The 26139-nt window shown below is 47.4% G+C and overlaps 7 protein-coding genes across 7 annotated transcripts; 3 read left to right on the top strand and 4 right to left on the bottom strand.

Moving 5' to 3' along the window:
* Positions 1 to 295: 295 nt before the first annotated feature.
* On the bottom strand, positions 296 to 1234 carry K444DRAFT_640187 (NAD(P)-binding protein; the record flags this gene model as incomplete). Its single annotated transcript, XM_024884468.1, has 1 exon — positions 296 to 1234. The coding sequence occupies one exon, from the start codon at positions 1232 to 1234 to the stop codon at positions 296 to 298; it is 939 nt and encodes a 312-aa protein (XP_024743232.1).
* A 1194-nt stretch (positions 1235 to 2428) lies between these two features.
* On the top strand, positions 2429 to 3690 carry K444DRAFT_581180 (NAD(P)-binding protein). The gene is made up of 2 exons (XM_024877733.1): positions 2429 to 2526; positions 2631 to 3690. The coding sequence occupies exons 1-2, from the start codon at positions 2485 to 2487 to the stop codon at positions 3549 to 3551; spliced, it is 963 nt and encodes a 320-aa protein (XP_024743233.1). The 5' UTR covers positions 2429 to 2484; the 3' UTR covers positions 3552 to 3690.
* A 2081-nt stretch (positions 3691 to 5771) lies between these two features.
* Positions 5772 to 7435, bottom strand: K444DRAFT_169308 (uncharacterized protein). The gene has a single exon (XM_024870721.1). It carries the CDS (start codon positions 7237 to 7239, stop codon positions 5941 to 5943), a length of 1299 nt encoding a protein of 432 aa, XP_024743234.1. The 5' UTR covers positions 7240 to 7435; the 3' UTR covers positions 5772 to 5940.
* A 536-nt stretch (positions 7436 to 7971) lies between these two features.
* Positions 7972 to 9247, bottom strand: K444DRAFT_702216 (uncharacterized protein; the record flags this gene model as incomplete). Its single annotated transcript, XM_024888047.1, has 3 exons — positions 7972 to 8545; positions 8599 to 8754; positions 8805 to 9247. The coding sequence occupies 3 exons, from the start codon at positions 9245 to 9247 to the stop codon at positions 7972 to 7974; spliced, it is 1173 nt and encodes a 390-aa protein (XP_024743235.1).
* A 930-nt stretch (positions 9248 to 10177) lies between these two features.
* On the top strand, positions 10178 to 10585 carry K444DRAFT_486839 (heterokaryon incompatibility; the record flags this gene model as incomplete). The annotated part of the gene is made up of 1 exon (XM_024873127.1): positions 10178 to 10585. A coding segment is annotated over one exon (408 nt), but the record flags the coding sequence as incomplete, so codon positions are not given.
* Positions 10586 to 17262: 6677 nt separating this feature from the next.
* K444DRAFT_517502 (putative polyol transporter 5) lies at positions 17263 to 19541 on the top strand (the record flags this gene model as incomplete). The annotated part of the gene is made up of 6 exons (XM_024873779.1): positions 17263 to 17366; positions 17413 to 17693; positions 17738 to 17882; positions 17928 to 18093; positions 18252 to 18735; positions 18781 to 19541. 6 exons carry the CDS (start codon positions 17263 to 17265, stop codon positions 19539 to 19541), a joined length of 1941 nt encoding a protein of 646 aa, XP_024743237.1.
* A 2997-nt stretch (positions 19542 to 22538) lies between these two features.
* On the bottom strand, positions 22539 to 24573 carry K444DRAFT_581187 (uncharacterized protein). The gene is made up of 2 exons (XM_024877734.1): positions 24268 to 24573; positions 22539 to 24211 (listed from the first exon to the last, which is right to left on the bottom strand). The coding sequence occupies exons 1-2, from the start codon at positions 24489 to 24491 to the stop codon at positions 22606 to 22608; spliced, it is 1830 nt and encodes a 609-aa protein (XP_024743238.1). The 5' UTR covers positions 24492 to 24573; the 3' UTR covers positions 22539 to 22605.
* Between the last annotated feature and the right edge of the window lie 1566 nt (positions 24574 to 26139).

Raw genomic sequence — 26139 nt, forward strand, 5'->3', positions numbered from 1 at the left:
CGTCTGCTAAGAAAATTTATTTTAATATATCCCATAATCCTGAGCCATAGCGTTTTTGTAATCTGAGACTTCAAAGGTCTTGTCCGAAATATAAGATATCCTGCAACAGTATATCGGTCCCTCGTCAACCTCAACCCATCTTCGATGTCTTAACGCAATTCCACTGATAGCTGCATCTGCTTTCACTACCTAAACCGTGCATATTAGAGAGAAAGTCGGACTGTCTCAGTAGGGGGAGTATTGGCTCACATTGGCTCTGGTGTACCGTATTCTCCGCTGGCACAACAATGCAAACTCAGTAACCATGATCTTGGAGCTCCCTCTCAGTGAATTCCCAGAGATGCCCCGCAAACTCTGTATCTGTAACAAGCAGACTGGCCTTGTATTCTACTCCCACGGGGTAGTAGAAGCCACCTTGCTTGATGTCCTCCCTCTTTCCGGTAGCGGCCCAGAGTTGATTAAGAGCTCCTTTCCCGACAGAGGTGAACAAGTATCGGTTCAAGAAGTAGAATAAAGGTCTGAGCAACTTATACGTCTGTGACGGGCCAGAAACGGCGAGGTTAGTGCTCACAACACCCGGATGAACGCTGACAGACTTGATCTTCGGATATAGTTTCGCCATTTGCGCGGTGAAGTAGATGTTTGCGAGCTTAGATTGACCATAACGGGTCCAGCTACTGGTAGACTCCATAGGTGAGGTAACTTCGGAAAAGACCACACCTTCTTTTGGAGCCATGGTATGGGCGACAGAGCTCAGGGTGACAATCCTTACGTCACTGTTGGGCTCAGCAGCAGTTTTCTCCAGAAGTGGTAGTAATAACTTGTTTAGGAGGGCATGACCCATGTGGTTTGTACCGAATTGGATCTCGTACCCATCTGTGGTGACAGCTGCCGGAGTGGCCATGATGCCAGCGTTATTCATGAGGATATCAAGCCTGTCAGTCGTGGCTAGGACTTGTTGGGTTGCTTTCTTCACAGATGCAAACGAGGCTAGGTCCATCTCGAGAAAGACGATGTTTGCGTCCTGGATGATTTTCCTGATCTTGTTGATCGCCTCGTTGGCTTTCGCTTCACTTCGAGCTCCCATGAAGATCTTGGCTGGCTTGTGTTTCGCGAGCTGCAGAATAGACTCTTCTCCAAGACCACTGTTGCCGCCAGTCACGAGGATTACTTTTCCAGACAGATCTGGAATATCCCGACTTGGATTGAAACTCACACCTTTGGAAGAGCCCATTGCGCAGATGAAGCTTCTAGTATCATGCGCAGTAGAGAGATGGTGTAAGTGAATTTAAAAATGGTCAATTTCATAGACGGGTGATGATAGATAAACGTGTCCGACGTCTACCAGATGGAAATCGCATCCGCACTACTAAAAACCCCTTCTTGGAGCCTGTAGGTGCCAGAAGTCACGGCTTACAAGACGTCGTAACCCGCCTTTCAATTCTCGGAGTCGAAATGCTCCGTCGCCGAGCACGTATATTATTTGTTTAATAATCTTAATTTATCGAAGGGACTCGAATAACACTGAGGCTAATTTCACGTGTATTTACCTTTCACGAACAAAAGTACTTTCTTTTTAGATGTACAGTATTTCTAGATTTACCTCGTTTCTGTTCATATCGGCTCAGATGGCGAACGATCTTGTATTTATCACTGGTGGCACTGGCCATATTGGATTTCGGACTCTCGTTATTGCTCTTCAGCTCAACTACAGTGTAGTGTTCGAGCAGCCGTGATCATTTTACTTTGGATTAACGTTACAGTAGTGATGATGGTGACGGTGATAAGTAGATTACACCAAAGTGACTTGCGACAGCTAAGAACATGTACCGTGGCGGAGGTATACGTGATTAACTCCGCAAATATAAGAGGTTTAGTGGTTGCGATTTAGCTATGGACTAATTAAGTAATTCTGCTCCTCTAATCTAGGGCGCTCTAGCCCAAAACCATTCCCGGCCCTTTCGCCCCTCCGCAAACGGACCAAACTGGACCAAACCGGACCAACTCGGACCAAACCGGACCAAAACGGACTCTGGCTCTTGCCAAGCTGCTGCAAATAGCTCTCCTTGACTAGGCCCTCACACTTTGTTTGGCATTTACGCCACCACCCAAATATCTGCCCCTTTTTTCGCATAGACTGAGGCTTCCGTGAAACAGCAGCTAGACTTGATAGTGCTCAGATCGGCGTATGCCGGGAGACTTTGACTCGGGGTTTCCCGTCGTTATGAGGTTATTACCTGAAGAAGCAAATGCGAGCGAGGGAAATAGGATGGATGGAGATACGGGCTAACAATTCGTCCGGAACTAATGGCATCCATTAATGAGCCCACATTAGATAGATATGCAAAGGGTCCGGTCTCCGCTCGGGAAAGATATAAGATTGTCCCACGCCTACCTCCCTTCGTATTTACTGATATTCCCCCTCGGTGTCTTTGCAGCATAGCTTGCGTTCCACAATTTCAATTTCTTGGACTTTTACCAAAAATGGTTTCTGGGAATCGACTGAGAAATGTTGCCATCGTTGGCGTAGGTCTCCCAACGAAACTCTTTGAGTTCTTAATTTGAGTTCTTAATTTGAGTTCTTAATTTGAGTTCTTAATTTCCGTCGATTTTCTAACAGCACCATATAGGCTGGAGGTAATAGCGGCCGAGGCATCACGGAATATCTGCTCCAAACTGGCAAGCATATTATCACCGCTATAACCAGACTGGACAGCACCACCCCGCTTCCAGAAGGCGTGAACGTCACAAAGGTTGACTATAACAATCATCAATCCCTCGTCGACGGTTTTCAGGGCCAAGATGTCCTAGTTATCACCCTACCTCAACTTGTGACGCCAGATACTCAGTCCAAACTCATCAAGGCCGCGGGGGATGCCAGGGTACCATGGATTCTGCCAAACGAATGGAGCCCAGACACTGCCAACGAAGACCTAAACAGGGACGTCGCAGTATTCCGCTCCAAGCGAGAGATTGTTGAGGAAATTGCCAAATTGGGCAAAAGCTCTTACATTGCTGTTAACACTGGCTTCTGGTACGAAATGTGCCTTGCTAACCCTCTTGCCTTTGGCTTCGACTTCGAGAAACAGTCTGTGTCTTTCTTTGATGATGGCGAAACTTTAGTCAGCATGAGCACCTTCGCTCAGGTTGGCCGTGCTGTCGCTGCTCTGTTGAGCCTTCCAGTCCAGCCAGAAGGAGATGGGACGCACTGCTTAGAGCACTTCAGGAACCGGAACGTCTACGTTTCGTCTTTCACGATCAGCCAGGAGGATATACTTGGGTCTGTCCTGCGTGTCACTGGAACAAATGCACCGGACTGGACAATCACCAAAGTGCCTTCCGGAGAGCGTTATCAAACAGGTCTCAACGAAATGCAAGGGGGAAATATGGCTGGATTTCCGAAAATGATGTTCTCCAGAGTGTTCTATCCTGACGACTCTGGGAACTATGAGAAGATCAGAGGCACGAGCAATCAGTTTCTTGGATTGCCGAAGGAGAGCCTGGATGAGGCTACGGAAACTGTTATCAAATTGGCAAAGGCAGTGAAATAGGGCCTGGAGGGCTATATGGTTGGCAGTGGCTCCAGGAGGTTACATAAGGGCCTATCAAATATACTAGGATGTAGTTGACTCTTCCAGCTTAAAGATGTTTGCTAGCATCCAAAAACTTTACCCTCGCTCACCGTTAAAGAAAAGTGAGACAAGGATCTCTATTCCCTTCGAACTCAGCTACACAAGTTCGGGCGAAGGCTCCAGTACCATGTATTGATTATTCGTGAATATAAATTCGTGCCATATATCCGACCACAAGGCGAGGAATTGGAGTTTCTTGAATGCGGGGTCGCTCTGTAGTTCTAGTAGTTCCAAAAACTCCCTTTCGAACTGGATACTAGTCCGATTATGATTCAGAAATAACCGCACATAGATAATATCGACGGAGAAGTTGATTTACACTCCGAAACTCAGTCGTTGATACGGCTTCAGAGCTTCTTGCTAAGATTTACGGCAGGCGTGCCGACTAGCGGGGTCGATAGCGCTGCATGGTGTAACCGAAGTCCCTCACCAAAACACGTTTTCGCGATTTTTTATTTCTTTAATAGCTAAATGACTACAAATCCGTTTATTATAAAATTTAAAATTTAGAATTTAATTATATAGGATAATAACCTAGTATAGTAATAATATTAAAGTTACAATAATTACAATAATTATTAAATTTATATTTTTATATATAAAAGAGTAAACTTTTAATATAACTTTTTAATTAATATATAAATTATTATAAAGCTATATATTTTGTATTTAAAATACTTATAATATTTATAATACATAAAATATTTTTTATAAAAAGTATAATTTCTTAATAAAATTTAAGTAAAAGTTTAAAGAAAATTAAATTATTATAATTTTTAAGTTTCTTATAAAATATAACTTAATAAAGAACTTATACCTCATTTCTTTAATTTATTTATAAATAATATATATAATAAAGCTATTTTAATTTCGGTTTTCTTAAAAGTATTTTATATATAAAATTCTATAATTTTAAATCCTTTTTAATTTAGAATAATATTATATTTATTTATTAAAATATATATTTCAAAGATATTTATATATATAAAAGTAAAAGTAAATTATTTTTATTAATAATATTTAATATAATACTTTTATTATAACTTTTATAAAATAATTTTTATAATTTTATTAAAGATTTAATATAGAGAATATTATAATATTATTAGTTATATATTAGAGAAATATACAAAAATAAAATTAAGGATTTCTTTTACTTTTTATATTATATAAATCTTTTAAAAATTATTATAAAAAATTTAATTATAATTAAATATAAATATTAATTAATAAAAACGTTTATAATCATGAATTCTTATACTTAAAATCTTAATTTATGTATTAAATATAACATATAACTTTATATTTTATTTTTATTTACTATAATTAAAATTTTAAAATTAAAATCTTTAGTTTTATAATTAATTCTTTAAAAAAACAAGTTATATAAAAAATTTATATATATATATTATAAATATTGTAATAAAGTTATAATTATATAATTTTTTTGCTTTATAATATTATATAATATAAAAGTTATATTAATATTAATATATTTTAATTCAAATTATTAAAAATAAAATTTCGTAAGATATATTTATTATCTAAGTAATTTAATATTTTTAGTAGGCTTTATATACTTAGGGAATTCTATATATTAAAGATAAAAGGATTTTATAAAGTGGTTACCTTTTAATTCGTAAACGTGTTTTTCTTAAGCGCGTGTTTTGGTGCGGGGATTCGGTTAAACGAGCACCACCATCCGTTGTCAAGAAATTCTAGCTCCAAGGTTCGAGGTTCGAGAACTGCGAGGCACCAGATCTTTAATCAAATCTCAGGAGCTAGTCTTGGAAAACAAGTAAATGTTGAGAGGGTGGTAGGTTTCTCTGGCACTTCCATTACGAGCTGTTTGTATGAGGACGTCGCTAATCTTACTTGTATATAGTAGCTTTGGGCCTTCCCCCTCTTGCTGGTCTCAGACGAGGTGAATATAGGTAAGACTAGTGGTAAATGTAAAGCGATAAGAAGGTTATGCTAGACTAGGCGTTTTAAAGTGGTATGAGGGATTAGTCGTTCGCTACCTAAACTTGAGGGAGCACTATTCTAATAGTAATGACCACCCGGCTATTGTCCACGTTAAGCGAGGTAGGGGATAATCCACGTTAAGCGAGTTAAGCGAGATAGTCCCACGGTAGCGTGCTGAAACCCTGAACACGACTTCACGCGAGATTGTGATTCAACTTCAAAGTACCTTTTTGTCTAATCCTACGTGAATTGATACTCAAGTATTGCTTGTAATTATATTCTTTGAGCTCCCGCAAAATTATGGAAGTCTGAACAGAAACCCAAAAAATTCTTCTCCATTAACTCACTCATCGATTACAATAACTTCAGAGGCTGGCCTCTTGGGATCATGTTCTAGAACCTCTGAAGCCTTCCTTTTAGTACCTTGCAGGTGCTTCTGATGACCTCCAGTAGTGCTGTGCGAGCCTGACTGAGCCATTGACCTCCACCATTCTGCCGAGATCGATGGCAAAGCCAGCAGTTGTCTTGCTCCTTGGATGTTGTTCGCAACTAGAGCTAGCGGTTGTGGGACATTCAGTCCTTGCATATGACTGCCTCCTGAAGCCAAAGGTGGAGGCAACAATTGTCTGTAATCGCGAGCAGCGCTGCTTGATACCATTGAGAGGGAGACAATAGGGGTATAAAGATCAGCGAGGAAGGGTTTGAGACCAACTTCCGAATCCATGATCTGTAGGTAATCCCCGGCACCGATACAACGTTCCTCCCAGGCCTTATGCGCTATCTCGAAGCATTTTGTATTCTTGGTAAGGACAAGCGTGTAGGGGACCGAGCTCGTTCTGTCTGTACGCTGGTCGATCCCAGTGTCGGAAACCTTTGAATAGATGTGATCCCTCCGTTTTCCAGCTACCCTGAAGTTGGCAACTTGCTGTTTCGGGTTGGCCAAGAATAAGTTGAGTGAGGGGCAATCCTGACAATCGCAGAGTACTATCGGTCGTGACCAGTCTTTCGAAGGTTGTGGCTCTGGTCGCACATATCGCTCGACATACGTGCTCAATACCTGTTGAAAAAGGCTCTGAAAGGGCGAATGCTGTGTCGGCAAATTGAGTTCTTGAATGATGGAACCCAGAGTTTTCAAGAAAGGTAGGAACGTGATTTCGAACCAGTCAACTGTAATTGTCCTTGCCTCTTCTGCTAAACTCGAGAGTAGGAAATTGAGTTCGGTGGAAAGCTGCAACATGTCACAGTCGCAGAGCAAGAGCGCAATCTCGCGGCTTCGATCGGCATCAAAGGCTAGAAGTGGCGGACGAATAGGGCGAGAATACTCAGCAACTCCTAAGGAAGGTGGACTCAGAAGGGCTGAGCCACCTAGAGCAAGAAGGCTAAATCCATTCAAAATTTGTGATATAACGTGAGCGAACACAGTGCGAGCTGTTTCTAGGAGGAGAGGTGACTCGGTTCCAGCAGTAAAGATGGCCAGTTGGAATGCTAGAGTCATGGGGGTAAATCTGATATTTCTCTCCACGGCGGGCAGGACCCTGTGTCTCATCAGCGGTCTGTCATTGAAAGTCCAAGGCTGTTCCATACTTTTGGAATATGTCCGACCGCGGCAACGTTTTGCAGTAATTTGCAAGAATAGTCCCATCACTCGCTGATGTTATTGTCACTGTCGGGTCAGATATTACTTTATCCGCCTCCGCTACAACCCATTCTTGGTAAGTGACATCAATATGACCAGATCGTCTTGATTCCTCTGTAACTCCTTGTTGAACCTCGTTGATGATATCAAACCTATCTGCAAGCTCGCTGAATACTGATATATGGAGTGATAGTCTTTGCAGATGTCAGCGGCACCACACTGGAGCTCGTTGGGCAAGGAACTTACTTTGGCAGTAATGATTGCAGTTGGTACCTCAATAAAGCAGCTCCAACTAACTTGAACGTCGAGGCGGGTACTTTGTAAGGACACAATTCAAAAGCTTCCAGGAACAGATCCTTGTTGTCGAGATCCACACATGCTGCAACAACTCGAGCAATATCTGCGCTGCTGAAAGGTGGCGGATTTTGTTTCTCCGGAACACCATGAGCTTCTTTTCTCTTCCATCCTCGGATAGAATCCAACACCAGCGTGCATATCTCCACCAAATCTTTTCGATCATCAGAGTCACCTGACTGATTCAAGTAGCTCCCAGAAAGGCGATCGACCCACCCGGTGACATCCGGTGTATATGTTGTACCTTTTTCCGTCGTCCAGTTCCAAGAGTTCCCTACGGCACGTGGAAAGCTCGGAGTGAAGAACCAACTGATTCGATATGTCTTGGGCATGATGAGCACCACCTGATGCCCAGTGTTAGTCTAGAGAACCAAAGAATGGAGATTATACTCGTACTGTCCGTTGGTACACGACACTGCTACCAGTAGTGTCGGAGGATTCCTCGTCGTCAGGCTCGACACCTTCGAATGGCTCTTCTTGGATAAGAATCTCGTCTTCAAAGTACATGCCTTTCGCAAGCTCGGTCCCGTCCAGCTCAACGACCCGCTCGAGCGTCGATTTGGCTCCAGATTGGTCTATTTCCCTCTCGTGGAATCTGTCATCGTCATCTTCGTCGTTGAGCTGAATTGACCTTTTCAGGCTCGCAAGGTATATACAGAAGTCGTATTTCTCACTAGCCTGGCGCAGATGCGTAACAGTTCGCAGGTCTTGTCCTTCGAGTCCGTTGTATGAAAGTTTGTCGTCATCCAACTCGTCGTTGAGTAGGTAAGCAAGTAAAGAAGTCTCTTCCTCGACATTTTCTTTCCAGTAAGAAAACAGCAAGTCGAGCTTCGCCACCGACTTATTTGAACCTGCCGCTAATACATCAGGACCCAATGTGGAATGGACAAGATTGTACGTGAGGACTAGACGTCGCCCTGCTAAAACAGGTCTGACTTCGCGGGTGACATCGTGGAACCTAAACAGGAGATCGTGAGTCAGGGTTCAAAAAATCGTCCAGGAGAGAAATACCACGCAATGTATAATATATCAAACGCAGAAGACTGCGATGTTGCGAACACTTGTCTGCCTCCACGAGAAATACAGACGTCACCCCCCTCATACCTGGAGGGCAGAGTAATGGCAAGTGTGCCAAACATTCGAGGATTCGAAGGCCGCTTGCCGCATCTGTAGGATCATGAGCGCAAGCCCCGCAAGGGTTCCAAGTCATTGCTTACTCTCGGCCGGGCATGGATAAAGGACCCTCGTTATAAAGTGAGAGGTTGAGCAACTCTGCTGAAACTCCTTTTCCAGTCGAATCCACTCCTAGCCCAGCAGATACTTTTGTTACTAGATCCCGGAGGAACGGTTCCCATGCGGGGTTCTGAATCTCAAACCCGCCAGCTGGTAGCACCCATGTTGTCTGGCCCACGAATGCTTCGGGGTCTTTGTTGAGGGGTAACGGATGGCTAGCTGTTCTGAAAACTTCGGCGTCTCCATCTGAAAGGGGGAGGCCAATTAGTCCGCCATTTTTGAGACAAAGCCCAGGATTTGGAGGGTTTTTCTGCGTGTCGAAAAGCGCGAACGCTTTGCTGGAATCGGCTGGCTCCAGATGGTAGAGACATTCAAGAAGGTCCTCGGGTAGATTGAAAGTCGGAGTGGATAGTAGCGCTTTCGGCATATCCGCCATTATGTCAAATTGCCTGTTTGAACCCATGAAAGAGACGAGGGTGATGCTCGCTGCGCTAGCAAGAGTGAGGATTCGGGGGTGACGCTGCGCAGGCAAGATAGATTGCTCGCTGCGCGCGCGAAATTGCAGGCCAACTACCTACGGCACCTAGAGCGGCTGGATGGCTAAGGCAGCCTGGTGGGCTGCGATAGTTGTTGGTGGCAAGCAAAGGGAGTGTGGTCGCGTTTGACGTGGATGATTCGCGTCACGACAACAATCACATGACAAGGTATGTGATATCAACCACAAATCGATATCAATCACATTTAATGGCGTTTACTTTTAAATGTCCCTTACGCTAGGATGAATATGCAAAGATTGCGAATAATATGCCCATACCACTAGCCCTTTTTGTTTTATATGTTGCGATGTTGTGCACCATTTTCCTGGTGCTCAAGTATCGTTTAACGGTGGTCCCTCGCGAAGAGTTCCGTCTCCCTTCACATGCATCCCTCTTCAAGTACATGTTAAAAGCATTATGGAATAGCTTTCATTTAGATCTATTTTTGTCTTGAAATAAGACTCAAAACTTTCTTTACTATAGCAATGAGCTCCCGAAAGTTTGCAAACATTGGGTAGCTGCGAAGCAATCTTCAAGATCTCTTCCCATTAGTTCGATTCAGCAGGGGTTCCAGGCGACTCCTTTCCTGCAGTCTCACTTCTCTTCTCTTCTCTTCTATATCCCAACCCATCTACTTCTTCCATACCACGCACCATCTTGTCGATCATGGCCATGGCCGCTAGAACGCCATATCAGTACCTCCCGATCACGGAAGCCAATGGCATCCGGCTAATCGTCCTCCGACCAGCACCTCTGCACCAGTACAGTGCTCAATCATCCACACAACTCTCCACCACGCACAAGAGGAGATTTACGAACATTATACCGCCCTTTCCTACGTGTGGGGCGACGCAAATGACACGAATTTCATCTCAGTCGATAGACAGCATCAACTCCAGGTGACAAAGAACTTAGAATGTGCGCTCCGATACCTCAGAGACGGGAGGAGGGTCTTGCGTGTTTGGGAGGACGGAGTGTGTATTAATCAGCACGATGATGAAGAGAAAGGAAAGCAGATCCAGCAGATGGGACGAGTACATGAAATTGCTCACCACACAGTTATCTTCCTCGGAGAGCGTGACGAGGCATCTGAAGCTGTTTTGACCAAGATGTTGTCTTGCTACCAGAAGAGAGTGTTATACCCTAAACCGGATGAAGGAATCAATGTTCTCAGGCAGATTCTGGGTCATCCATGGTTCTACAGAATCTGGATACTGCAGGAGTTGGTCATGTCGCATGATCCGAAAGTGCAATTCGGCCAAATACGATTCCCATGGAGAATCATTTCCTTCCTTAAGACCTTATTTCTTCATGACATGGCTCAAGAAAGTATTGGCCACTTGCCAGGACCTTCTGTATCATACCTGAAACGCGCGTTCGAAGTCGTCAGCCAAATGAACAATGCCAAATGGAACTTTGAGAGGTCCAGACTCCAAAGTCGATTTAGGCTTTGGGATCAAAGACAAGCAAAAGGAGCACGGCTTTGATAAGCTTCTCTCTATCCTTGAAGCTCGTCGTGGATTCCAAGGATCCGATCCTCGTGATAGGGTTTTCGCACATGTCGGGCTAGCTCACGACCTCGAACTCAGAGTCGACTACTGAATCAACCATCAGAAGATCTTCCAAATAGTTGCCGAGAGACACATCTCGGAGACAAACTCATATGATATTTTCCGTCGTATCGAAGATATTGATCCTCAACAACGGCAGAAGGGGCTGCCGAGCTAGGTTCCAGATTGTCATTTCGGCTAGAAAGACCTCGTCGCCAACCAGTCAAATGCCCTTTCAAATATTATGATGAGAAAGTGGATCAAAGCTCGAAAATAAGAGACTTCTTCAGCTGCGATGCCATGGACTTTCAGAACGGTACCTTTACTTCAAGGGGCCGTCTAACGGATGAGATAACGGAGCTGGGCAAGGTGCTTGACACTACCTCCTACGAACTATCCTCAGATGTCGTCGAGTGGCTGTCGAGTGAGTCTGGGTTCGATTTTCGCACATGCGGCCGCCGCAGGCCCAGCTACGACGACTTCACGCCCAAGGAAAAAACAACTTTCGTCGGATTTATAGCCTATGAGTTAGAACTTCTTCCTGAGACTGGTGGAGGTTTTCTTGACGGGAGGAGGTTAACGAGAACGGACCAAAGATGGGCAGTAGTACCAGCGTCCTAGCAAATAGGTGATCTCGTGTATTTTCTCAGGGGATCCAGTATTCCACTCGTCTTTCGTGATACACTTAGTCCGGAAGCCACATATGACTTCCACGGAAAGAGTTGCCGTGATATCCATTTGATTGGCGAGTGCATATTTGTGCCAGGGCCATTAGCACGCCGATGGGAGCATCTTGAGTGGATCATGGAGTCGATAATGTTGTTAAAAAAAAGATTGTTTCGTCCATGACATTACAATACATTGACTCCAGTACCGAATCCAATGCATCTATAACTGCGATCTTGCTTACCTGCTTTCTGGTTTCCTTCCACCTGTTGGTGCTGCGATCCAATCGTCCCTTTTGCAAGACCTCTCAAGCGCATACATCACAAAATACCGTGACTTTCTCCTAAATTTTCTCAAACCTTTGACTGCACTTCAACTCATCCCGTCTTCAAATTTTCTTGAATATGCCTTCACTGCCTTCTAATCGTCTCATTTTGCCAAGCCTTCTCTCATTTTTCTGCAGTCTCTTTATAGTTGATAGAACGGATGTCTCACTTCACAACGATAAGTAATTAAGCTGCCGAATTACAATAAGGAATCAATATTACTCCACGTGTTCCGTTCGCTCAATCTCGCTCTTGCACTTGCCATAATTTTACACCCCCCCCTTGCTACCTTTCCCGTCTCATGTCACATAGAAATGGCGAAGCAGCACTATTCAAACCCCAATACCAAAGTAATTAAAGTGCTGCTTTAGGTCAGTCAAGCTTTCGATTCTTCTCCTAAATCGAAATCACACAGTATTTTAAATCCACACTATTCTCCCTCCCCATCTTCTTCTTACCGTATCCTCCCTCTCCTTCCTTCGCAACTCCACAGTTTCACACACCATACGAAGATTGCGGCATAAAGTGACGGGATTACAGGGCATTCGTACCGCAAGTCCCCTTTCAGGCCACTTTCTACCACACTCACCCACTAAATGCCCTGTAATCCCGTCACTTTATGCCGCAATCTTCGTACATGATGCAATCCCCCAACTGACAAGTCTGCGCCCCATGCGTCTGCACGCACTTATAGATTAACGAGCTATAGCTCTGACATAACTACTTCTCTGTCAACGCCCCTTTCTTCTTTCAAAACTTGTATCTTCACTACGGAACTTTCACCTTAGTCATGTGCTTACCACGGCAGGAAATCCATTAAAGCTTCCGCAGAAGTAAGGGCCGTTTGGACAGTTGGAGTTTGGGATTATTTGTCTCTTTAGTGTGGGGCGAGGGGTGTTGCGGGGCTGGGGATGGCGAGAGAGAGGATAAGAATGAGGGGGAGGATGGTGAAAACGGTTGAGGCGTACATTTTCAGGCGAGTGATGTAACTTCTGGACGAATGGCTTCGGAGTTTGGAGTCAAAATCGAATGGTTGTAAATATGTGAGCGAACTGGGCTGAAGATTGTAGGGTAGAGCAGGATATTTGTATTTATAACCAGAGCAAGGCAAGATTGAGTGTTCCGTTTCATCTCAATCACCATAGCACTGCGCCGCACCTGCTCGAGTCCTGTATTTTCCTTCATCTGCCGGGCCGTATTCTATCGAGGAAATGCGGTCGTGGGGGAATTTTGCATCTAAGTCTTCAATCACTCCACCTTCATCTCCCTCTCTTCCACCCCACAAGCTTAACCTCAACCTCAGGAACTTGACCACCGATTTCTAACGGAATTTGAAACCGCTTCAAAACTCGAGGTTTGAGCTCAGGAGCGCGAAATCTCCCCTGGAAACTACAAAGCGGGAAGCCATCTGCTTCAGAGGGAAGATGCGGCCGTCTCCCTTGTGGATATAGTTTCGCTCATCGAGTCACAAGCCAAGGGTTTCTAGCGCGGCGAGATTCAGAAGCAGACCAGCACAACGCCGTGGTAGCACGGTACCGAATACGCGCTCGCGCTCGCGGATCTTGACCTGGCTTTGGAAGTAGATATCGAGTGGGAGTGCAATGCTTCGCGGGGAGAAAGACGGGGAAGGGGGAAGAGTGGGAGGCGGAGAGCCAGGTGAGGAGGAGGCCTCGGAGGTAGGTGGGGCCTAGGCGAGTGGTGGAAAGGTGGAGATTGTCTATTTCCGGGTTCCACAGTCGAGTGCTCTATGGGGAGGATATCCCTTCTATGTCGAGGCAGAAGGTGTTCAGCACCGCGAGTCTGGCTTCGTGACACGCATGCAGATTGCAGAAGATCAAGGACAACTCTTCGAGCTTTAGACCATTGAGCCCAGGCCGCCTTTTCATCAGGCCGACCCGCGCGACGTCTTGACTCCCGGAACTATCGTATGGTTCGAGGTGAGGGTAGAATGGCTGGGGGGGGGGGGGGGGGGGGGGGGGGGGGGGGGGGGGGGGGGGGGGGGGGGGTTAACAACTATCGGATTGGCATTGCGATAGGGGAAGTGGGACACTGAGATTGCCGGGACGGGAAATGGACTCGACCTACGTCTCGGACTGCTAAGATCGTCGTTTACGATCGCGAGGATCGCATTTCCTACGCCTCGTGGATCAGGGACGGCGTGGCTCCAGACCATTAACTGAACTTCGGTAGGGAGCCTTTCTTCACTAGGCGTAAGAGAGCTGGGTCTCGACATCGAGCTCCGAGGTTCCGGTCTTCTTCACGAATGCCGAGCAAAGAGAGAAGGGATCCAGACTCGAGGTCGTGGTGGAGTGACGGATCATCGAAGGATTCGCCATGCTCGCTGCAGAGCATGCTTCGTTGAGGATTGCAGCATTTTGGAAGGCTTGAGGCGTATGAATCGGCTGCGTCTGCTCAAGCAAAGAAATCAGCCAATCATAAGGGGTAATGTGGTGGAAGGACGGTCAATGTGCCAGAGGGGAATGTCTGGTAGTCGTGGAACACCATGAGTTCTCGGTCCACTCGGCCGGCGGGTCAACTTCGCCCGTCTACCGTTGAAGAGTGAGAGCTGCCTCAAATCTACTCGACGGTCGTTGAAGAGGTTGACCCTTGATGTAGGCAGACAATTGCCCCACTGTTAGCGAGACTCGTCAAAAGAAAGATGCGCAACTCTGAGCACGGCGGCGAACTGTTCATCCCGCCGTCACTGCGCGCAATAAAATATCCCAGAACGACGCAGGAACCAGGAACAGTTTATGCATAAATCTTGTCCCTCCCCTTCTCAACGACGAGATCTCATTTGTCAATTCATCGAAAGAGGCTGAGAAGTGAAGAACGTGGCGAGGTTGAGAGGAGTAATCGGACGAAAACAACCCCGAGTCAGACACGCGTCGCTCCAGGCAGAACCGCATTCCTGCACGTGATGCGGCCTTATATTGAGGTACATCATAGCCTCGCCGCAGCAGGTTTCACATCCTCATCTTCTTACAGGTAGGTGTTCATGTTCTGTGTGACTGTTTTGGGATCATTGATTGAACGATGTACATGTCAGTTGAGACGCCCAAGTAGTTTTGAAGAGTGAGAGGGTCATCGGAATCATCGGAAGGATGAAGGCTTTTCAGTTTCATCACAGCAGCAGAGGACTCCCTGGCTAGAAAGTTTGTTGATTCTATCTCTCTAGATAATTTTGATGCACAGTATGCTAATTTCGTCATAGGCTTCAAATTGGATGGTCGATGGTATTGCTTTCTAGCCATTGAAGAGAAGGTACCGATGGCAATGGCGGCCGGCTGACAGCTGTCTGACAAAGCTGGTAGTCTCTTCGGCCTGCTACAATCCTCAATCTTATTCTTGTTCCTCAAGTCGAGGAATCAAGATGAGACACGACGTTAAAGCGGTCATGCCTTTAGGATAATAAAGGACGTTTCAATGATAGGGCGGATTGTACCCAGGCGGCAACTGGGTTCGGCCGCGATCTTACGCTTGGCGATGTCGATCCAATCCTCCGAGATTAAGGGCTGATATCTCGATATAGCTCTCGTTTGCAGCAACAAATATTTTTCCAACGGCATATCGACAGAAGCCACCAACAATTGTCATTCGGCGATAAACAACGCAACATATTCCTTCTCACCGGATATTGTGCAATAAAACTTTATCCTCCGTCGGATGGTCGGCTTGATGGAGCCTTTCTTACTTGGGAAGAGCTTGTAGGAATCAGGCAGCAAGAAAATGTCTTCTAAGACTCGGAGAAGGAAGACAAATGAGTTGGGGAAAAACAGCCACAAAATCGATCCTGAACAGACGGCGGTGGAACATCACTCGCTCAAATGCTCCACTCGAAGTCGAGTGATGCAAAGTCTTCCAGTAAATCCCGCGTGAAATGTCACAAGAGCTATTTTAAATTTTTAGTTGATGTGGTGGCGGCTTGGGAATAGCTGCAAATTTCCCTAGTCTCCACTTTCTCAGCAACTTCGTCGGGATACGTTGTCCGGAAACGGAGACGGCATGATGGAAGCACACCACAAAGTCTGCACTTTACCTACAGTAGTCAACTCATCGCTGTTCTCCCAACATCCTCCACGGCTCCACCGCCAACCCCCCGGCCTGTAGCAAAGTTTAGGGGTGGCCAAAAACGGGCACCTCCACGCGCAGGTAAGCGTCGGATCTCACCCCTCCTATCACAACTCTCAATTTGCGAGATCTCGTGCCGCCACGATTGCACCCCGCACAATCTCCAGCTTCAATTTGTCTGTTATTTGTGGTCTCTTCCACATCTTCCCCTCAGTCTTCCAGGCAGCAACAAATGTACCCTGCGCTACTGCACAGCGTTAGTTTAAGCCTCAAGGACCCCGGACGGGCGCAAGATGCGGGCACCCGCATCTCGAGACGGCTTCAAGCCACGGCGCAAGGCAGCAAAAAATGTCCCCTGCAAGCGTGCACTTCGGGGCTTCTTTTGCATGGCAGTGGGCACTGGCCGCGGGACGGCACTGGGTCTCCGAATCGGAGAGGAACTTTTTGGCCGAGTCACGTTGTCGGAACACCGCGATGGCGTAAGCCGTGGCGCGCAATACCGCCGGGTAATTGGGCGGCTGCCCCCCCCTCCCCCTTCCGCTCCACCCCTTCCGCCCCACCCCAGACCGCCGCCGCCAATGGGCGGGCGCCACTGACGGTGAGCGTCGCAGGGGGGTGTTCGCATACTGCTCAGGCTAGTGAGGCTAGTGCGTTGCTTATCCATCGCTTTCAAGCTTCAGGCGCTTCAGACTGCGGGGTAGCTCGCGGCCATGTTGCTCGAGAAGTGGAGGAGTCGAGGGTCATCAAGCGTTGTGTTGCGGATGGCGGTTGCTGGTCCTTGTTCGGCCAATTCTGAATGGCTGCATGGCTGCATGGCCAGCAGTTGGCAGCAATCCCATGGTCGGCCTGTCCGACCCAACCTTGAAGTCAGACAACCCTGACAGAGACGCAGAGATCTTTCCCTGTTCGGGCCGCTCACATAACTTTTCAGGACGGCCGCGGAGGAATGGCTGGTGGGAGATGCTCCCCCGTGGGCATGGGTAGCTCTTTCCTTGCCTGTGCTCGATTTTCCCATATAAACAAGGGCAACGCGCTGAAGTGGTGGAGTGAGTCCTGTGGTCCTAAGCGATTGTGACTCCATTGACTTCCTCCACTCCCTCCCCATCTCGCGTCTTCCATCTCGCGAAACATCATCGACCACGCAACACCAAAACCCTCAACCATGGCGGACGCCGACGCACCAGAGATCACGGGCGCTGCGTGTGTATATCCTCTTCTCAATGGCGATTGCTGCTGACGATCAATTGCAGGCCGCAGGCACAGCCCACCGCCCACGAATCATTGAAGGAAGCAATGAAGACACCTCACGACGAGAAGGCGCGCAAGGGCTCCGTCTTCCTCGACGAGAGCCGCCGCAAAGCCAGCGTCGCAGAGATGACTCAGAACGTGACTGGAGAGTCAGTCGCCTGCCCCATCGATCTGCGATTTGGCTGACCTTCACAGAATCAAGAACCCTCTCGCCGGAATCTCCAAGGCCCAATTGATCCAGGACGTCGAACAGTTCGCCTCCGACAACGACCTGACTGACATCGCCGAGAACCTCATCAAAGGCGCGTTGGTAGCACAGAGCCCGCATCACATCGATCAGATCCACGAGCTCAACGACGAGGATCGACGCATTCTGCACGAGGAGGTCACGCACAAGTGGAAGCATCCGCGAATCCTCTACGTGACCATCATCTTGAACTCCGTTGCAGCTGCAATCCAAGGATGGGATCAAACTGGTACGTGACTCCGCTGATTTTGGTGACAATGCTGATGTGCGCAGCTTCCAATGGAGCCAATCTTACCTTCGCCGAAGCTCTGGGAATCTCCGACGATTCTTCAATCTGCCCGACCGCTGCCATCTGCAACAAGAACTCCTGGATCATTGGATTTATCAACTCTACTCCGTATATCGCCATCTGTGTCTTGTAAGGGAACTTCGCAAACCTGTCTTTCAATGCTGACTCAAACAGCGCCGCTTGGATCTCTGACCCCCTCAACAACATCCTCGCTCGTAGAGGCACCATCTTCCTCGCCGCGATCTTCAGCTTACTTGCTCCCTTTGGTATGGCACTCTCGCAAAAATGGGGCCAACTCGTCGCGGCACGTGTTTTGCTTGGTATAGGTATGGGTTTGAAGGTAAGTCTCAGTTTCTCGGGGTATTATTTCCTACTTCACATATCCTGCGAGGAATCTACTCCATATCTAGCCCCAGGAGTAGACTACTCATGAAACAGTGCCTCAACTCCTAATCATTTCCTTCTAAGACAATACTAATACGAGATTCTGGGGTTTAGGAAGTCACTGTTCCCGTCTATTCTGCAGAATCTGCTCCGACCAATATTCGAGGAGCTCTCGTCATGTCATGGCAGATGTGGACAGCGTTTGGAATCTTGATTGGAACCTGTGCTAATCTGGTGTTCGTTCATACGGGCAAGATTGCTTGGCGACTCCAATACGGCGCTCCTTTCGTCCCAGCGGTTCCGCTCCTCCTCGGTATCTGGTTCTGCCCGGAATCTCCTCGCTGGCTTCTGAAGAAAGGAAAGGTGGCCAAGGCATACAGATCACTTCTCCGACTTCGAAATACTCCACTCCAGGCTGCTCGAGACTTGTACTTCATCCACGCTCAACTTGTCTATGAGGATCTCCTCTTGGAACAGAGCGGGCTCGCGAAGACGGGTAATTTCTTCACTCGGTTCATCGAGTTGTTCTCGATTCCTCGCCTTCGTCGTGCTACTCAAGCATCTGGTGTAGTCATGATTGCCCAGCAGATGTGCGGAAGTAAGTTACTGATCTCCTGTTTTTCGACATATCTAACATTCATAGTCAACATCATCGCCTTCTATTCCTCCACGATCTTCGTCCAGTCTGGAGCAGACAATGTCGTTGCTCTTCTAGCTTCCTTCGGCTTTGGACTCGTCAACTTTGTCTTCGCTTTCCCTGCCCTCTGGACCATCGATACGTTCGGACGTCGAGCCCTACTGTTGTTCACGTTCCCAAACATGTGCTGGAGCCTTCTCCTCGCCGGCATGTGCTACTGGATCCCACAAAGCAGCCGTGCACATCTCGGCCTCGTGACCTTCTTCATCTACATCTACGACGCCTTCTACTCTCCCGGCGAAGGACCGGTGCCGTTCACCTACTCCGCAGAAGTCTTTCCGCTCTCCCATCGTGAGGTCGGCATGTCTTGGGCCGTAGCAACCAACAACTTCTGGGCAACAGTCGTCTCTATCACCTTCCCACGACAACTCAAAGCCTTTGGCGTCCAAGGCGCCTTCGGCTTCTATGCAGCAATGAACTTCATCGCCTTCTGGATGATCTTCCTCTTCTTGTACGAGACTAAGCAACGCACTCTTGAGGAGTTGGATTACGTCTTTGGTGTCCCGACGCGTACGCATGCGAAATATCAGCTGACGCAGGTGCTGCCGTGGTGGTTCAAGCGCTGGGTGCTCTTCCGTAAGGATGCAGTCTGCCCCGAGCTGTATAAGTTTGAGGATGAGGCCTGGACTGAGAGTGATGGGGAGCATGATAAGGGCATTAGCTCTGGGGTTGATTTGAAGAATGGTCAGCATCAGGAGGTCGTCTGAGATTTTCAAGGGCTTCAGCTTGCTGGGTTCTCGTGGATTTTTCGAGGACTTGCAGCGCCCGGGGACTGAACAAGTTACGCTTATGGCCTTATTGATGATTGCAGGGGAATTTCCTTTTACGGAAAGGGAGGAAATGAGGGACGGTTCTTGCTATTGCCGAGATTGAGATTAGCTTAGCTTATACCCAGACACGGTCTTTCTTTCATAGTGAATGCATGGAACTGCATTGCACATTCCCTTCTCCCTGTGCTCGAGTGTCTTATGTGTTCATATCATTAGCTTCAAGAGAAGAGTAACAGAAGTGAAGTGAAGATGAAGGAAGGGGTGAGATTTGGGTGAGGGGAATTGAAGGTGTGCTTGAAGGTTGTATTTGGGTGCAGGAGAAGTATTAGGGAATTGAGAGGTTGGGAGGTTGTTGATGTTGAAAGGAGAGAGATCGAAGGGAAGCGAAGAAAAGGGGGGGTATTTATCGTCGGTTGGAAGCAAGAGGTGATTGCGATCACCGATCCACGTGGTTGAAATTTCACAGCTTCTCACTTGAATAGGCAAGAAAGAGTTGAGAAGAAGAGATAAGAGAACAATTCTGTACATGTGGTTTCCACATGCAGAGTTCAGACGAATAGAGATCAGGAAAGAATTTCCTGGAAGCATAATATCGTCTGAGCAACTATCAATGAAAAAGTTCATGGACCCTAATGCCAGCAGATTAGAGCCAATAACTCTCGATGCGTTTCTATCTCCTACTTCTCTGATGTTTCCTAGTCAACTGGAGCACATCGCCCTTAGTTTCCGGGCACAGACTCCCAGCTGTATTTTCCTCATAGCATCCGAAACCCAACAAACAGCCACCTCAATCCACAATCGCCAAGAAGCGGGGCGAGTTCCTCCCCAATAACATACCCAAACGTGTTCGTCAGCAAATGCATCGCCTGTAAAAACGACTTCATCGTAGGTGGTGCCTTTATATAAGGATTTCCTAGGTACTGGTCTGCTGTGCTGGTGTTGAAGATAGGGGTAACTGGCGATCGCTAAGCGAGGTAAAATAGGGGTAAGGAAAAGGGGCCACAGACCATAACACCAGAGAGAGGAGAATGCGACCAATCTTAGGGTAGTGCGATGACAATGCCCTAGTGCCCCCTCGGCTGAGACTCCCGTCTCGTGGACTTTGGATATAATTCTAGAGAAGTCCTTGTGAGCCACAGTGCGTCTGTCAATGAACTTGAAGAACCACGAAAAGAACAAAGTGCAACCGTCTTTCGATTTTTAATATTCTTATGTATAACTGTCAATTAAATTTTTGATATAATGGTCATTATTTAATGAGACTTCCCTTCATCACACAATACTGACGATTTGCTGCTGCATACCATTTTCTATTGCCTCACGCCCAAGGGATCGGTCTGCGCTTCTGTACGCTCCCAAGCGAGTATAAGATCCACCATATTGCCTTGATAAAACCAGACCCTACGGTTTGTCTCGCGGTAGTGGATATCTTTTGTCGGGTCTTACGGCATTCCTAGGTTGTGGGATGGGCTCAAAAATTGGAAGCAGGAAACATCTATCCAACTGCGGCTTATCTTGGTTTATCCACCCATCACAGTCGATTGGCAAATGAGCGTGGAATCCGTGATGGCAGCCGGGGGTTCCTCGACACCGTGATGCAAATGATGGAAATAGGCTTTAAAGAGCTTACGGCTAGACTTATGACCGGTGGGAGTCGCAGAGGCGGAGTCGAGTGCTTCTCTGGAACCCTCAGCATTCTGCGAGCTCGTTGCACTTCCAAAGCCGCATACTTTCGCCTCGTCCTCGCCCTGCTCAGACTCTATTTCGGTTGTGACCTCCGCATTTCATCTCCGCAAATTCGAAAGTTGTGTACCTCCGTTACATCCAATCTGAATCTAGCCTCTCATCTGACAGCTCTGGCTCAAATACCTCCAATCGAACCGCGGACAATACAACGAATTGAAAGTGCCGGTGTAAGTCGGGGACAGGTGAGTATAGAATTAACCTTGGTCGATAGACTTTGGTATACGTCTATTCTAAAACGAGGATCTGAATTAAAAAAGGTCTAACGATGCGGGCAGTAGCGTGAGCCCGCCGCGCACAAATAGTCACAGCCTGTTAATGCGCAAGAGGCCCTACCAGCAGCATGGCCGCCAATAGCACACTATGCTGCAGCTTCGGCGATGTCGTTGTTATTGCAGATGATGATGGGGTGATTCTATAAAGTTTGGGGGAGATTCAATGATGTTGTGTTTTTACAATAGTTGAAAACGGGTCAGTGTACTTTGAGAATTCGAAGATGATGGTGGTTGTTTTGAAAGGCTGATGGTAGAAAATGATTCCTAGGGGAGGAAATGTCGAGTTAAGTACACTTCATAATTACTGCCAACCGGCTTTGAGAGTTCTATTTCTACCAGCAAGTAAGACGCCCATGAATGTTGGTCTTTGGTTTCTCTCTGAAACCCTACCCAGGTAACTTATGAATGACCCACCGACGGTCCATGAATCCGGTGATGTATATTGGCCAAGACAGGGTTCAATACCAGCCACTCAACCAACCACATGGTTGGCTATTATTGAGAATGTTGGTTTACGCCGAGTACCACAGAAAGTGTTTACAAGGGGGTTGAAATCCCAGCGCATACGGCCGCACTGCCCCTTCTGAAGAAGTTTTGCAAATCTGCGATCATGTATCAGGTCCCCATGGAAAGCCAACAAGGTTGACAAGCCACCGCGCAACTCACTTGCGTGCTCCCTGGTATGGCCGTACACATTATTGGCGCCGCGGAGCTCAGCTCGGTGCGGTGACAAATGGTGAAGTGTTGCTTGAGGGGGACAAGAGACGGTTAGTAACTTGTATAGCTATATGCAAAGAGGGCTGTATGTTTTTTTTTCGTCCGAGTTCAAACCTCATTGGAGGCACTAATCAATTTGAAAATTTATTTGCTTCTAAAGTTTAGGGGGTATCAAAGAATATGAAGCATGTATGCACAGAACCCAACCAACTCCTGCCCCGAAACCTCTACCAAACCCTAAAACAATACAGTTTATATCTAGGAGATCAAATGTTCTTTACTGGGTGCAATGCCATAGACGGAAAGCAAGGCTCGTTGTCATGCGGTGTCTCACCACTTGGGTGCTCGCTCCGCGGAGCGTGCTTCTTCCCATCAATCTCGTCGGTGCTCGTTTTTTCTTGTAAAATAAACCACCTGTACAACTCTTCCGCCAATTGATTACTCCACGAAAACGTGAATCTCAACCACCTATCCTTCCACTCAGGCCTCAACAACAAGCCCTCATGTGCTCTGGAGGTATCAAACGCTTTCCCGGCTTCAGCCCCATTGAACACGGTGTATAACGCCTTATGGTCGATATCTTCATCAAAGTACAGCGGATGAGGTGCGTAGACTGCTTTCAGTCCATGGTGCAAGGCCGTCGTTGGGTTCGTCGCCTCGCCTGCTACCCACGTGCCATGCGCAACCTGCTCCTCGTGTGTAAGCAGTAGGACGCGTCGAGAAAACCTGCCGCAACTGGGTGGGCTGACTCGTAAGGGTGTGGCAGGGGGGAAGTTGTGCTTATAGTTCTCGAAGACCCAGCCGCTGCCCTTCGGGTCCCAGATAGGCGACAGGGATATAACATCTGCGTCTTCGCCGACACCCCAGTCCTTCGGGATGGGTGAGGGAAGCGGGGTGGCTGGCTTGAAGCTGGAATATGTGGATGTCTTTGGCGGAGGCTTTGGACCCAGCACGCCCTGGCCCGAAGGCGTGTTTTGCTTGATAACTTGCACGAAGTTGTCCCATGTCTTGTGAACGGCTGGAATGTAGAACTGGGAGCTTCGTTCCCAGATATTCTCCCGGGGTTGTTTGCGTGCCCATTCTCCTATGGAGTTGAAAAACTCGTAGTTGTGCCCCAAGTACCGGAAATCCTGCTCGACAGTCCAGAAGTGGCTAAACTGGGGGCGGGAGAGCGCGAGCCATTGTACTGGCTGGTAGGCTTGCATGACGTAATTCCATTGCTGGACTTCCGGGTAGAGATCTTTCAAGACGTTGGTATTAAAGAAGACCGCCAGATTACGGAATTCTGCAGGAACGTATTGTTCACTAAGACTGTGGAGGAGAGTTTCGTTGTGGAAGTCGGCTGTGGTGAGATTCGCGTGTTCTTCGCCGTTTAGTTGGATCATCAAAATTACCTCGTACTCTCCTCCGCTAGCCAAGGAGAGCTCAGCTACAAGGGAACGGGTATATAGCAAATCGTTCTTGCGCCATTTGAATTGTTCGTGGCCTCGGAGAACGAGAGCTTGCCGGGCTTTCTTCCCTACCTCTCCGCTAACGTTGTACCGGTGTTGATTCCTCTCAAAACATTTTTGCTGGAGCTCGCCCCAGTTCACCTCCGGCCACTCGATCTCATTATCATTTATTCCGTATGCGCCGTATCGAGACGTGCTTGTAAAACAGATGCTGCCATTCGTGCCGATGATATCGTGGCCACCAAAGGCTGGGGAGGGGAAGTCGGCGGGTAACGAAGGATAGGCGTACAGTTTTCTGGTTGTGCCGCCAGTATGACTAGGGGAAGGTCCGTCGCAGATTGTTATTTCGGATGTATCAATGGGATTGAATACAAATGGCGGAGGAAGACCATGATTGCTGGTTGACCAGAAGCTTCCTATGCTAAAGCGGGGACGGCATGTCAGTAGAGCAATGGCAGTGTTGGGATGAGGACGTACCGCTGGACATCTGCCTTGACAATATGGGAGTAGGCCGTGACATTGCCCGATGGGTCACTCTCTTGTTCATGTTCATCTGTTTGGGATTGGTGTTGTTGGCTGGAGAAGTACCGATTGAAGGGGTCAGAATTTTTATGCCACAGAAGGAACAGAACAATTTGAATGAACGTGGCCAGACCAAGGAATGTCAATATGCGTCGGGTACGGCCAGGTGATTGATGCATCTGGGGCTCCAAAAGAGAGGGAAATAAAGAATCATCGTATCGTGGATGGCGGGAAAGGCGTAGGATTTCTATAATTTATTTTAAAAGGGGTGCTTATCGAGGATGTGGGGCCGCCTTCCCTTTCGAGCCTCCCCACTTTCCTCGTTATGTTACCAGGCTAGTCCAAATCTCATCTAGCCAGTAGGGAAAGGCGTAAGGGTCAGCGAAATTTGATCTTTGAACTTCGAACTAGGCACGTGCTCCCCCCACCAAAAATTACTCACGCCCACATACTATCTCCTCCCTCCTCCCACTACTTAAACTATTTACTCTCTCTCTTTAATTCTTGTTTATATATAGGGATGGGGATAAGTTGGCTCGCTAGGGGCCGGACGCGAATATCCGCTGTTTAGTCGGAATACAACCGTCTCCTCCAATCAAGCCATCCGTATTTATGCGGCCGTCAATGTTGCCAATGTCTCACCGGATAAAGGCATAGGTACTAAAAATCTAGTATCCAACTTTTTCGTGCGACATAGATTTTTAGTAGGTGTCACGGTGGAGCTAGAGCAGTGGAACGAGGCGCGAAGATCTCTATTTCCCTGTAGAATACAAAGCTAAGGAGAAGAAGAGAGAGAGAGAGGGGGGCGTGGTGTGTGAGCGTGGGCGATTTTTGGTGGGGTGAGCACGTGCTGTGCCTGATCCTTACGGCTTTCCGTAAGCGAGACATTCAGGGGCATCGTCCCAAATTCGCCCCTGAAACCCCCAAATTCTCTCGCCAATCACTCGCAGGGTCTGGTCCTATAATTGTGTAAGAATATACACTTGGAACTTACAGAACAATAAGTCTGAATAATGCCTTACTGAGTGGTCGCAGAGAAGAGGTATCCCCTCGCCTGGTGAGACATTGCCACCTTAGCAGCCGCACGCGAATATCCAAATCGCTTACTTTAATTACGCTATCTAAATTCATGCGGCCGCTAAGGTAGCAATGTTTCACCAGGCGAGGGGATAGTAGTGAGGTAGGCATGGGGGATTCTAAGAGGGTGATTTTTGCAGGAGTTTTAAACTCTGGTTGGACACCTCATGTCTTGGGGAGAACCTCTGAAAGTATGGAGATCGCGGCATAAAGTATCGGGAATAGAGGACTTTTGACCCTTGGCGCTCTACAAGGTACGAATTTAGGGTAAGAGTTCGCTATAAGCCGCTATAACACCAGGCAGTGCTCCCTAAATCGATATAAAGAGGCGCTGTAAGATATTCGCAGGGGATAAGTAAATCTTCTAGGGTTATAGCGCTATTAGTAGAAGAACTATAGCGCTTGGACTTTACGAGTTAAAAGAGCTACTATTATAGGCCTTCTTAGCGACAACTCCCTTGTAAGCACAGAGGAGAAGACCTAAAAAGGGATGATAGCCTTGTCGAAGGCGCATAGGCTACTTTGGAGTATAGGAGAGCCGAGATTGACTCAGTTCGAGTTGGAGACGTGGTATTGGGTGCGTTCCCGGCCAAGTCTATATATAGACGTAAAGGCGGGTTAGACAACGACGACGATATAATAGACGAAACAGAGGTCCTTTCGACTCGAATCAAGGACTGAACCCTTTCGCATAAAGCAAAGGCCATCCTATATATGCATGGACCAAAGGACGGCGGTTTGGATCCCCCC

The sequence above is a fragment of the Hyaloscypha bicolor genome (assembly GCF_002865645.1).
Source record: "Hyaloscypha bicolor E unplaced genomic scaffold K444scaffold_15, whole genome shotgun sequence".
Taxonomy (NCBI): domain Eukaryota; kingdom Fungi; phylum Ascomycota; class Leotiomycetes; order Helotiales; family Hyaloscyphaceae; genus Hyaloscypha; species Hyaloscypha bicolor.

What these genes read in the sequence shown, in the direction of transcription:
- K444DRAFT_581187 (XM_024877734.1), bottom strand. Translation starts at nt 24,491, where the DNA reads ATGCATCAATCACCTGGCCGTACCCGACGCATATTGACATTCCTTGGT. An exon ending in GTCAAGGCAGATGTCCAGCG is followed by an intron (nt 24,212 to 24,267) that starts GTACGTCCTCAT and finishes TCCCCGCTTTAG; the next exon opens with CATAGGAAGCTTCTGGTCAA.
- K444DRAFT_169308 (XM_024870721.1), bottom strand. Translation starts at nt 7,239, where the DNA reads ATGGGACTATTCTTGCAAATTACTGCAAAACGTTGCCGCGGTCGGACA.
- K444DRAFT_581180 (XM_024877733.1), top strand. Translation starts at nt 2,485, where the DNA reads ATGGTTTCTGGGAATCGACTGAGAAATGTTGCCATCGTTGGC. An exon ending in GAAATGTTGCCATCGTTGGC is followed by an intron (nt 2,527 to 2,630) that starts GTAGGTCTCCCA and finishes AGCACCATATAG; the next exon opens with GCTGGAGGTAATAGCGGCCG.